General features: G+C 41.6%; 1 protein-coding gene across 4 annotated transcripts in view; it reads left to right on the plus strand.

The window, feature by feature from the left end:
• Positions 1 to 2161: 2161 nt before the first annotated feature.
• Positions 2162 to 12522, plus strand: part of GPC5 (glypican 5) — a 1580781-nt gene continuing 1570420 nt past the window's right edge. For 2 of the 4 annotated variants that reach the window (XM_027557795.1, XM_027557797.1), the window contains exon 1: positions 2162 to 2715. In XM_027557795.1, the coding sequence (XP_027413596.1) occupies positions 2553 to 2715 (163 nt within the window). In that variant the 5' untranslated portion in view covers positions 2162 to 2552. The remainder of the gene's footprint in view (positions 2716 to 12522) is intronic. The other 2 variants (XM_027557798.1, XM_027557799.1) reach the window with 2 other exon arrangements.

Here is a 12522-nt window from a genome sequence, read left to right on the forward strand (position 1 = left end):
CCCTTTGTAAAACAGATTGTTTTAGAGATTCCAAGTGAATGAATTGGACCAAGTAAACTCTGAGGTCCTTGTAGTGCTACTCTGTGATGATTAAATCAATCAAGGAGAAAGCTTGGTTAATAAGAAAAAGAAGTTCTGGAAAAACCTAGGGATTTTGGACTTTGGTGTGGTCCAGCGGTTGAGAGTCTGCCTGCCAGTGCAGAGGGTGTGGGTTTGATCCCTGGTCTGGGAAGATCCCACATACCGTGGGGCAACTGGGCCCACGTGTCACAACTACTGAAGCCCTTGCGCCCTTGAGCTTGTGCAACGAGAAGCCACTTCATTGAGAAGCCCACGACAGCAACCAGAGAGTAGCCCCTGCTTGGGGCAACTAGAGAAAGCCAGGGCACAGCAACAAAGACCCAGCACAGCCAAAATCAAATAAATATTAAAAAAGAGAAAGTCTAGGGACTTATTAGCCTTAATATTAACATATAAGGACTTAACATATAAGTAACATATTGTACTGAATGTAACCCAATAGGTTCTTTGGTATGGCATGGAGTGGTTGAGGAGAACCCATGGTTAATAGCAAACATTCTGGATTTCAAGGCCTGGGTTTGATTTCTGGTTCTACCATTTAATAGGGATGTTGGCCTTGGGCAAATCACTTTACCTCTCTGAGCCTGTTACCTCATGGTAAAAGAGTGACGGTAGTGGTAACTACTTTATAGGGTTGTTATGAAGACTGAATGAATGACTTAGTACCCTTAAAAAGCACTTAGAATATTGTTTGGCATCTAAGCACAGTACACATTCTCATGGTCATTCTTTTTTTTTTCTTGTAGATAGAGCTGACTTCCAAGTAGTTTTTCCACACTTGGTGGCTAGGGAAAAAGATTCATGGGGGTAGTATACACCCTTCCCCCCATCAGGATACATATATAAAGCTTTGCTTGAAGTCCTTGAATTAAGCTATTTTTTCAATTCTCATTTATTGAGAAAGCATCTTAAAAAATATCTAGTGTTCATGGAATTGATGTCAAAAGCCAAGTAAGCACTATTTCCCTGAAGAAGTATCTCAGCCATTGCCCTGGGATGGTTTTAGAGCAAGCGATCTACTGCTGAAAGCTCTGCCTTTGGTATCACTGGTCATTAAAAGCCTCATGACACTTAACTAAGACAAAATTATTCATCTCTATTTCTTGGCAAAGGTTCAAATATGAGAATAAATTCCCTTTAAGTGGTTAGAGCATTTATAGTTCCCCTGGCCTGATGCTTTTAAGTAGTTTTGTTTTACTGGAGGAGGACTTTCTTCAGGTACCTATAGAAGATGAAACACTTGTTAGTCACAGGCTTAGTGTTGAGTCAATCACATTTCAGAAATACACCTGGCCTTTGGCTTTTGGTTTCTAATGCATTCCTTTTGTCAATTGACAGAATTCCTTTGTCATTTTAAAATCCTTTAAAGTCTTCATGTTCATCTCTTCCTTGTGAGAAACTCTCCTGAGCACTTTTGCCTGAGTAAATCTTTGAGAAATGTTTTTAAAATTAGAGAAGTGGTAAAGCTCAGAAGGGCCCTTATAGATAAAAAGTACAGAAGCAAAATATGATGCTAACGGGTAATAAGAGAAGAAACTGGATTTTACTGCCAAAGCAAGGACGTTATACTGTTTACATGTACTTTTTATGACTTCTAAATTCTTTCAGAAAATCGTAATACTAACGAAAAATATTCCGAAGTGGCAACATAAAACAATTTTTTAAAAGTAGCTTCTCCTGTACACTCTTTTAAAACTAAGTGCTATCGAGCCTCACAATTGAGATCTTTAAGTATAATTTTTTTTTTTTTTTGTATTTTGTATTTTGTATTGTGCCCAGATACCATTTCATGCAATTCAAATATAAATTCCTATGCATTGAAGACCTTGATTTACAGGGAAGTATTTCATCTTAGTTCTAGTTGGTATTTCTCATATCTTGTCTTCTCTGAGCTCTTCTTTTCATCAGACTGTTGGTCCCAGGAATGGATGGGGAGAGGGAGGTCGGGTTTCGTTTTGTTTCCTTCCTCCAGGCAACGCCGCTCGGGTGTTTCTCCAGCTAGGGCCGCGTGGACAGCGGCTCAGCCGCCGGGGGGGTGCGGCCGGTGGCGTCGCGCGGGGGCGTGGCTTAACCACGGGGCAGGGCCTGCCCACGGAGAGGGGGCGGGGCCTGTCCTCGGAGAGCGACCCACGGGCGAGTCTCAGGTTGGCAGCTGGCAGTGCAGCCCGCGGCGACCGCGGCGGTGGCCAGAGCCGAATGCTCGCGGGCTCCGTGCGGCTCCAGCCGTTGTCCTCGCTCGCGCCGCGCCATCTCGCTCCCGCCGGAGAGGGAGACCCGGCGGCGCTCTGCCCGAGAACACCGCGGTCCGTCTCGGGGCACCTTAGAGGAGAAGGTGAAGCCGGGGTCCCAGAGCGGCCGGACTCCCGCCCGCCGCCGGATCGCACCGCCGAGCCTTTTCCAGCGTCTGCAGCGCTGGGCACGCGGGGAGAGTGGGGTCCGCGGCGAGGGAAGGAGTGACTGGGACACCGAAGATGAGCGCGCAGACCTGGCGCGTGGGCTCTCAATGTCTCCTCCTGCTGGCTCTCGTGGGGTCTATCCGAAGCGAGGGCGTGCAGAGCTGCGAAGAAGTTCGGAAACTTTTCCAGGGGCGCCTGGTGGGACCTGTCAAGGGGCTGCCGGATTCACCGCGGGCAGGTAAGGCGCGGACCGTGGGAGAGGGCTGGGAGCCTGGGCACGGGCTGGGGCGTCCGGAGCGCGGACCCTGCACTGCTCAAGCTCTCGGAATGGCCTTTCGTGGGAGAAGTTGACCTTTCAGGTCCTCCGACCGCACATGGTGCCTCCCGGAGAAGGGCGGTGTGACCATCCCGAGTGCAGCGCAGCTCCGGGAGCTCCATGACTCCGCCTGCTGCTGAGCCGAGCTCCGGGCGTTCGCTTCCCGCCCGGCTCCCTTAGTCTCACTGATGCGATGCAAGAGGCCAGCAGAGCTGACAGCGGGGGACAGCGCTGCCTGACCGCGATTCTTTTACGAGTGGGAACTTCCCCAGTGCCCCGCCGGGGGGCCTTGGTTTGCTGCTTTCTCCCACGGTAGATGGAGTTGGGTTGGTCGCTCCAAGTTTGATACTAAAAACACAAACCTGCATTATCCTCCTTTGCTGGAGAATGGGGTACTGACCAGGGCGGCCGGTATCCTTTGTTATGAGGACTCGGACCCTGTGCACTCACCCTGGTGTAACTCTGAGCCCCGCTCTTTACGCCTGGGCATCAAGTCCCTCCTTGCAGGTACCAACTCAGTGTGCCTCTCGGAACCATTGTGTCGTTGCAACGCCTGAACGATGTGCTGGCAACAGGCGATCAAACAGAGTGCACCGGGGAGCCACTTAACACGGCTGAGATCTACCAGACAGAGATTGAAGGGGAAGGAATATAGTGAGTGTGGCCAGTGTGGATTCTGCTTCTTGGGTGCGCCTGCACCTTTACCAGCTATTCGGCGCCCGCTCCGTGCTTCTGCGGGCGGATTTCCAGTAACATTCGGTCTGGAAGAACAGATCTTAGTTATTAAACGCAACAGCAGGTGTCTGGAGTTAAGATCTTACTGGAGCAGTGCACCTAATTACGAGGCTAATTGCCAAATGCTGTGACCTTATTGGCTGGACAGTGAACTTGTGGAGGATGCTTGGATCTAAATCTGTTCTCCTCTGCCTGTGTAGGGTGAGGAGACTTGCTGCTAGCTCTGGGGAGCCGTAGCTCTTTCGCTTGATTTCTTTGCTGGTTATCAACTCCGTTCTAGAGTCATCCCACAAGGAGAATCTGAGCATTTGGGCACAGTGAATCCATTTTAGTTTACATGACTAGTTTTTTAAGCAAACACACAAATATGTATTTGGATACCTGTTCAGTACTAGGCACTTTTACTAGTTGAAACAGCATAGATGCTCTCAGCTTAGGGCAGTTCTGTCCTCAAAGGATACCACCCCCTTTGTAAACCGGTCGTTTCATGTCAGTGCATTTGTTTCATTAAAAAAACAAAAACAAAAAACCTCACTTGCCAGTAGCTAAAGCAGCTCAAGTGACTGTGTGTGTTAGGGCGGCAGGGGTGGGGGCGTGGCATTGAGCTGTGAAATCCTCAGCTGAATAATTAGATTCCACCCCCATCCCATAATTTTGGCTGATACGTTCACAAATGTGGACAGTTAAGGACTTGATTTCTCCACCCCTCTCATATCTCAGTGTTTCCGGTACTTGCTAAATGTAATAGAGTGACTAGAAGGTATTGCAGTTATAGAACCCTGTGTGTGTTTCATCTCTTTAGAAGAAGAACTTTGCAGAGTATCATCACTGGCATAACGTTTTACTGAAACTGAAGCTGGGCCCTACAGAGAAGGAAATCGTACTTATTTGTGTTTGATACACATGGCACAAAAAAGAGCCAGGATGGCAGGCATCTTCTTTTCTAAGACATTCTGGTTTGTTTCCCCATTGCTAGTACTTTCTTTATCTGTGACTTAAGGCGATGGAGGGGTCATAGAAGCACCTTCTGAGGGGGCCATGCAGGGCTGAACTCAGGGACATCAATAGTGCTGCTGAAAAGAAGTGCTGAATTCCTTTGACATTTGCAGTAAGAAAAAGTCACATGAAAGTATTATTCTGAATCAGAATCACCCAATAACAAGCACTCACATCTGAACTTGATATAATTCTGAATTTTTTGTTTCTCTACTATTGATTACTTTTTATTTGAATAATTACATTAAACTGTTTCTTTAAACATCGATGTCTCTTATCTTTCCACTAAATTTTTTTTCATTTCCCCATTTGAGTGAATCGCACATACCACATGGCTCATAAATGCTTTTCTTTATTTTTGTATTTATATATGATCTATAACATTTAATTTGATTGAGTATAGTAGTTGAACCTTATTTTCTAAAATTATCCTCAATCTCAAGAGAAAACATAGTTAATATCTACATAGTCATTCTCACATAAGAATAGAAATACTAATATTTTTGTTAGCAAGTACATGTATTTAGCACGTAGACTTTCATTGACTAAAGCTAGTTCATTTAAATTTGATATTTGTTTTTCTTGAAAGTTAATTTTTTTTTTTTTTTTTTAGTGCTTTCTTGCATTTCTTGTCTACAAGTGGTTAATTCCTGAGATGCCTGGCCAAAATGCCATTTAAAAAATATAAGCTGGTAGAATAACTTCTTACAGTGTCATCCTATATTTGTGACTTTTAAATCTTCTGAAAACTATGTTACCCAATTTGAAATTACTAAAAGGGTGAGAACAGCCATTTAAGCTGTTTCTCAGATTCCACTCACCTTTGTTCTCTACCCTGCTCCAATTCTTTTAAGCCTATTGAGCTCCTAAGGATGTTTGGATGAGAAATGTAAAAAAGGAGAGAAGGTGTAAATGTGATTAGAATTACAGATTTCCCTGTGTTCTGATTTTATTTCCTAAGTAGTAGTCAAGGTGCCCTTTGCTCTTATTTGTTTTGTTCAGAAAAGAACTGTTAGTGAAAGTGTCTTTTAAAGGTCCTTTTATTTTTATTTTATTTATTGGGAAGGAGGGATAATGTTTTCCCATTGAAATTCTCTTCACACAGGCGTTGTTTTCCTTTTTTAAAGAAGATAATTCAGAAAGGAGAAGCTTATAAAAATCCAAGGCTAACTTCAGATAATTTATATACCAACTAGTTTTTAAAATGTGAATTTTCCTTGATACAGAGAGTAGCTTGTGCAAGGTGACTTTTTCTTGGTAGCTTTGGCTGTAAATGGGATAGTAAAAATAAACTTGGTATGGCAATATTAAATTCTAATATTATCAGACACTTTAAATAGTGCTCTATAGTTTGTATTTTTTAACTGCTTTCATTATAATCCAATCTTATATTGTCTTCGAGGTCAGTATTGTTGCATACTCATGCCCAAGAAAAACAATCTACCTGGTGATCTTAGAGTTTGGAATTACAGACATTTGGATTCAAAACTAGGCCCTGGCACCCGTAGCTCTGTGACTGAGGTACACCAGTTAGCCTTTTTGAACCTCTGTTTTCTCACCTGTAAAATGGGAATATTGGTTCTTAAAGGCTTGTTGCATAAATGTAATGAAATAATACATGTATATAAAATAGCACGAATCCAGGCACATAGTAAGTGCTCAAAAATGTGTTGCTGTCATTACAGTTTTTTATTTAGTGTCCTGATTGTAACTGGACTTGAGCTTTAAGGGTGAAATTTTAGTTTTGGATGTCTATAAATCAGAACTCTTTTTAAAAAGATAAGAACTAGTTTTTTAAAAGTCACTAATGAAAAAAAAAGTCACATGATTGTTTCTAAAATTGGGAAATATGTCTCTATCTGAAATGATACTTATTAGGTTATGGTGAAATTTTGTTTCTTTTCACAAACTAATGGAAACTCGAAGAAACCTATCTGAGATGGTAGTTATTGGATTATGGTGAATGTTTTGTTTCTTTTGTGAACTAATGGACACTATAAGAAAGAAAGCTATCTGAAATGGTAACAGGTTATGGGGAGTATTCTGTTTCTTTCTGTGGACTAAGGGGGACCCTAAGAAAGAAAACAGGCTGCACTGTGCCACTGCTCACTGTAACACCCATAGCCACCTGGTGTATATACTCAGAGAGGCGGAGGAGTGTGGGTGAGGTGGCTTTTATGCCATCACACAATTAGATGACTGATGGCCACAGTCACTCATTGACAGTAATCTCAAACTGGGACTCTTGTTTCTTGTGAACTAACACCCCCTTTTGCTGCTTGCGCAGCATGGTTATGGTGATCCAAAGCCATGAAAGGGATCCACAGACTGAGGTCAAGGCAGATTATTAATATCAGGATTGCCCTGTACTGAAACTCACCAGCCAAGAACCACAAGAAACAAGATGAGAGTCAAACAAACTAGGTCTTACTTGCTACAGCAAGGGAGATCGTGCAGCTCAGGAACTGTGGGTGCCTTGGTAAGAGGCAGTTGAGAGGGACCTTTTATAGGATCTGGCCTTGTGCTGGGTAATTACAAGGGTTTAAGGAAGCAGGGCAATTCAGGAATTGGGCGTCATCATAACTCACCTAGGTGTTAGGAAGATTAAGATGACGGGGGTGGATGGGTAAAATAGACAGCTAGTGGGAACCTCCTGTATGGCCCAGGAAACTCAGCTCAGTGCTCTGTGATGACCTAGAGGAGTGAGATAGGGGAGTGGGAGGGAGGTTCTGGAGGGAGGGGATATATGTATACATACAGCTGATTCACTTCATTGTACAGCAAAAACCAACACAACGTTGTAAAACAACTAAACCCCAATTTAAACAAAAAGATGAGAGTAGCTGTCTTTAATGAAGAAGCAGTGACACACTTGTTGGTTGGAAGAGGGGATGTTCAGTCGTTTTGTGGTTGTAGAGTCTCCTTGTGGCCATCCTGCTGCATCACAGGTCTCGGGTGGCTTTGTCCCATCATTGGTGTCTTATTCTGAGTAGGTTGTCTCTGTTGAGTTGTAAACATCAAGGCTTAGTTCCAGTGTCAGGGGAACTTGTCACTTTCTCCTCTGGAAAATCTAGTATGTGCCTTGATGCCTAAGAAAATGATATGTTTCTTTTTTTTTTTTTAATTTAGGCTTTTAGTGAAGCTTAATAATGGGGAAGCAAGTACAATTTTCTACTTTAGGACCGTAGATCATGACTGTCCGTCAGAGCCTGAATTGTACTAATCACATCCCTCTTCTCTCATAGTCAGTTTACTAGCAAATGTAGATGTTGTGTGCACCCCGGTCCCCTCTCCACCCCCCTTTATGCCAAGTGTCTAACATTCCATATTTATCTAATTGGCCTTAAGGAGGGGTGCAGTTTAGGGAACTTGAGAATGGCATTTTATAATTATATGCTCCCCCCAACCATGATTCCACCTTGCTAGGACTTTCTAGAACATGAACTTTGACTTGTCTGATAAGAACACCTTCTTGGTTTATATAGCATTTCTTTTATTATTAACTAGTATAAGACCAAGAGGAACATTTCAACAACCAGATGCTACACCTAAACAGGCATGATTTATAAATCAGTGGCCTCTTGATATAACTGTTCAAGAAACCACAAATCCATTTTGTTAAAATAGAGTCATGAGAGACTTCATTCATATGCTTTGTTGAAATGTATTGCAAACATGAAATCCAGTGTACTCAGTTAACTAACAAGAGCAATTTATTTTAATAGAGAGTAGCCATTGTCCATATCTACCTTTCTTTTATAAAAGCCTGCCCTTCAGTTAGAAGAAAAGACAAAAGCAATTGTGCTCTCAATTCTTCTGTTTTTCAGCTTTAGAAATCTCAAATTTCATCAATTATACTGCTAAAATCATCCTTAAATAATTAGTCATTCTTCTGCGAATCACGGAAAATTAACACAGCTTTTGATTAGCCTTATCAGGCTCACATACAGCTACCATGTAAGTTGAATGTATAATGCACCTTTACAGAAAGAAAACGAGATTTTTGTACTTTCATGGTTTTATGAAATAATCTACATTCTCTTGAAAATTTAAAATATTGAAAAGTACAAAGAAAGCAAAAATAATTATATTATCCAGAAATAACCACCAAAACCCCTTTGAATTATCTTTTTAACACCCTCATCAATCCTCTGCTTAGCACATACATAATTTTTGAATGAGCGTAGGATCACTTTATCTTTCTTTGTAACACACCTTTTCCAATGATAAATAGCCTTCCAAATATATATATTTTAGTGACTAAGATTCTACTGTACACTTAATTGAATTCTCTATTGCTATTGAAAATATACGTTTCCAGTATTTGCTACCATAAAATCACATGGCTAAGGACGTGAAAGGCAAATGTGCCAAACTCCTTCCTTACTCATAGCTTTGCAATCATATCATCTGCATTCATTCAGCTTTAGTGTTTTTCAGTGTCAGCACCATTGACCTGTGGGACTGGATAATTCTTTGTTGTTGGCCATGGAGGGAGGTGCTGTCCTGTGGATTTCAGGTGCTTAGAAACTTCCCTGAACTTTACCCTCCTGGATGCCAGTAGCAATGCCTTGCCCTCTCCGGTTCGGATAATCAGAGATGTCTCTAGCCATTGCCAAATGACCTAGAAGAAGCAGAACCATCCTGGTTGAGAACCATTGGCATAAATGTTCAACCTATGGATATATATAATGCATTACAAATGCATTATATAGCTGGTTGGTTTGCAAGCCTCAGGTCTCAGCTTAAGTGTCAGCTCTTAGAGAGGCCTTTCTCAGGTTTTGGGCTTCCCTGGTACCTCAGTGGTAAAGAGTCCATCTATCAATGCAGGAGATTCAGGAGACCTGGGTTCAATCCCTGGGTCAGGAAGATCCCCTGGAGGAGGAAATGGCAACCCATTCTAGTATTCTTGACTGGAAAATCCCATGGATAGTGGAGCCTGGTGGGCTGGGGTCACAGAGTCAAACACGACTGAGCACATGGACCACACGCACTTCCTTCTCATGCTTCATTGAACTCTGTTCCTCTTTGTTTCTTTCATGGCACTTGTCATGGTGCCGTATTTCTTTTCTTTTTATTGCTGATCTTTTACCACTAGATTGTGTGCATGAGGAGACTAGAAAATGTCTTCTGAGGCTGGGTTTATGGATACAAAACCTGTGCAGTCAGGGTCCCACACTCAGAAGGGCCACACGCTTGGTTTAATGCTCTGCTGTTTCCATCTTGGGGTTTGAATAAAGGGTCCCGGGTTTCCCTTTTGCCTTGGGCCCTGCTGATTATGTAGGCAGTCCAGTGGTGTGCCTTGTTCACTGTAGAATATCTGGTGCTCAGAACATGCATGACACAGAATAGGAGTTGAAATGTTTGTTGAATACTTTAGTAAAGCTTCAAGTAAGTAAGTAAGTGAAAGTCATTTAGTCGTGTCTGACTCTTTGTGACCCTATGGAATACTCCATAGAATTCTCCAGGTCAGAATACTGGTGTGGGTAGCCTTTCCCTTCTCCAGAGGATCTTCCCAATCCAGGGATTGAATCCAGGTCTTCTACATTGCAGGCAGATTCTTTACCAGCTGAGCCACCAGGGAAGCCCAAAGCTTCAAGGAACTTCTTAATTAATCTTTTAAACCTCTCTGATTCTTAAGTTAAACTCTAGAAGTCAATTCATAACATTGAAGATTCTATTGATACAGTGATTTTTAAAAAAAATTTTTACGGTGTTATATGCTGCTGCTGCTGCTGCTGCTGCTGCTAAGTTGCTTCAGTCGTGTCCGACTCTGTGCGACCCCATAGACGGCAGCCCACCAGGCTCCCCCGCCCCTGGGGTTCTCCAGGCAAGAACACTGGAGTGGGCTGCCATTTCCTTCTCCAATGCATGAAAGTGAAAAGTGAAAGGGAAGTCGTTCGATTGTGTCCGACTCTTAGCGACCCCATGGACTGCAGCCTACCAGGCTCCTCCATCCATTGGATTTTCCAGGCAAGGGTACTGGAGTGGGGTGTCATTGCCTTCTCCGATGGTGTTATATAAATAGGTTAAAAACTGGCCCCTATGTGTTTTACTTCTTCCTAACTTGGGACCAATAGTCCAAAGCCTACCAGTGCCAAATTCAAAACTTTACATATCCAATTGCTTTAAATATAACAAAAGTAAACATATTTTTGAGCCTGACTGCCTTGTATACCCCACAAAGCTGAACTCATTTGCTAGCCATTCATAAAACAAACTCTGGGGCTGAAAATGATCCCAGGTTGCTGCTGCCCTTCAAAGCTCTTTACTCAGAGACTTCACATCTTGTGCAAAGCAACCTGGACACGGGAGTTGTTGCTGTTCAGTCACTCTGTCGTGTCTGACTTTTTGTGACCTCAAGGACTGCAACATGCCAGGCTTCCCTGTCCTTCATTCTTTCCTGAAGTTTGCTCAAACTCATGTCCATTGAATAAGTGATGCCATCCAACCATCTCATCCTTTGTCACCCGCTTCTCCTCCTGCAATTTCCGTCTCTCTGGGATTTTCCTTGTTTGCTTTCTTCTCTTCTGGGTGGTGGTCCTGTACCCCCGTCTTGCTGCATCTCTTCTCATGCAGCCTGTTAAAGTGGGACCCAAATAAAGCTCATTGTCATCTTGAGGTCCTTCTTTTCCTTGACCAACCCTAAAATCCTCACTTACCACATACACATTAGTATTTAGTTATTTCCAGTATAAGGTTGGGGCTCGAAGGAGCAATACCAGTTTTGAATGTATGTCTTGCCTTCTGCTAGACTATAGGCTACTTGAGAGCAGGAATTGTGATTGATTTTTGTTGTTGTTGTTGTTCTGTGACTAGGCCAAACATAATAGGTTGATTTTTGATTTTTAGAAGTAATCTTATATTCCTAGTTATGCAATAGGCTCAATTTATTGTGTTTAATTATTATTTTATGCCTGGTATTAATAGACTGAGGAATATAGAAAGTGAAGTTTTTAAAAATATATTCTGATCTGGCTTCATTGTGTTGTTGAATTAATTGTTTACATAAAGTTAATATCTTCTTATGTAACTCTGGCACAAAAAGTGACCTAATGCTTTTGTTTAAATTTAAAGACATTTTTATCTACCTTAGCTAACATTTTTGAAATAGAGTAAATGAATTGCCAAACAAATGTCTAGAAGGATTCCTTAAATGCTCTGAAAGGGAAGGAAGATTATTTAACCTTTAAGGGGTTCATTTGTACTTGATATCATCATGTAGACAGTGTGACTGATCTCTTAGAACATTAATTGACTTATTACTGGGAGAATGCAGAAAAATAAAGGTGACCAACTATAATTTATATCTGGCTGTGGATTAGCTGATTTGTGTTTTATTTTAATGTATGTTTTGCGAAATTGTTTCTTTCCACAAGAAAATTGATAGTAAGGAACTAGAAGATGATTCAGTTTTTCCATCTCCTACTCTTGTCAATTCCACACTGGTAGAAAGTACAGATGATTTGACTATGGAATTATTCCTAAACTGGGAAGATAGTTTACTAAAAGACACTGACTTGGGGTCCAGATTCCATGTGACTAAGTTGAGTGACCACAGGCTTTCAGAAGAAGCATGAAAATAACTGCTGTTAAATCACAAAACATGATATATGGTAGAGGTATAACTCGTCTCTAAAGTATTCTAACAGTTCTAATTTTAGAATACTCATCTAGGCTCCAAGACTTTTTAATGATATCTTAGATTTTTTTTTCTGTATAAATTGTGGTTGGTTATGTATTTATGATATTTCTTAGAATTAGTTTTAGGAAATTTTACTTAAGTAGAAGGATTACTTAAATCAGTGCTAATGAGATATGCACATTTTGATATGGTGTAGCTATTAACTTAAATATGTTTCAGATACAGTCATATTTAAAAGCTAGTAAACATTTCTTGTTTTATAATTTAAATTGTTTATTGCTCTTTTTAGGGTAATGGTTTTGAATTACCCTAAAGAGTAATTTTAGGGTAATTACCTGTGCTATGATAACTAG

Source organism: Bos indicus x Bos taurus, chromosome 12, assembly GCF_003369695.1.
Source record: "Bos indicus x Bos taurus breed Angus x Brahman F1 hybrid chromosome 12, Bos_hybrid_MaternalHap_v2.0, whole genome shotgun sequence".
NCBI lineage: Eukaryota > Metazoa > Chordata > Mammalia > Artiodactyla > Bovidae > Bos > Bos indicus x Bos taurus.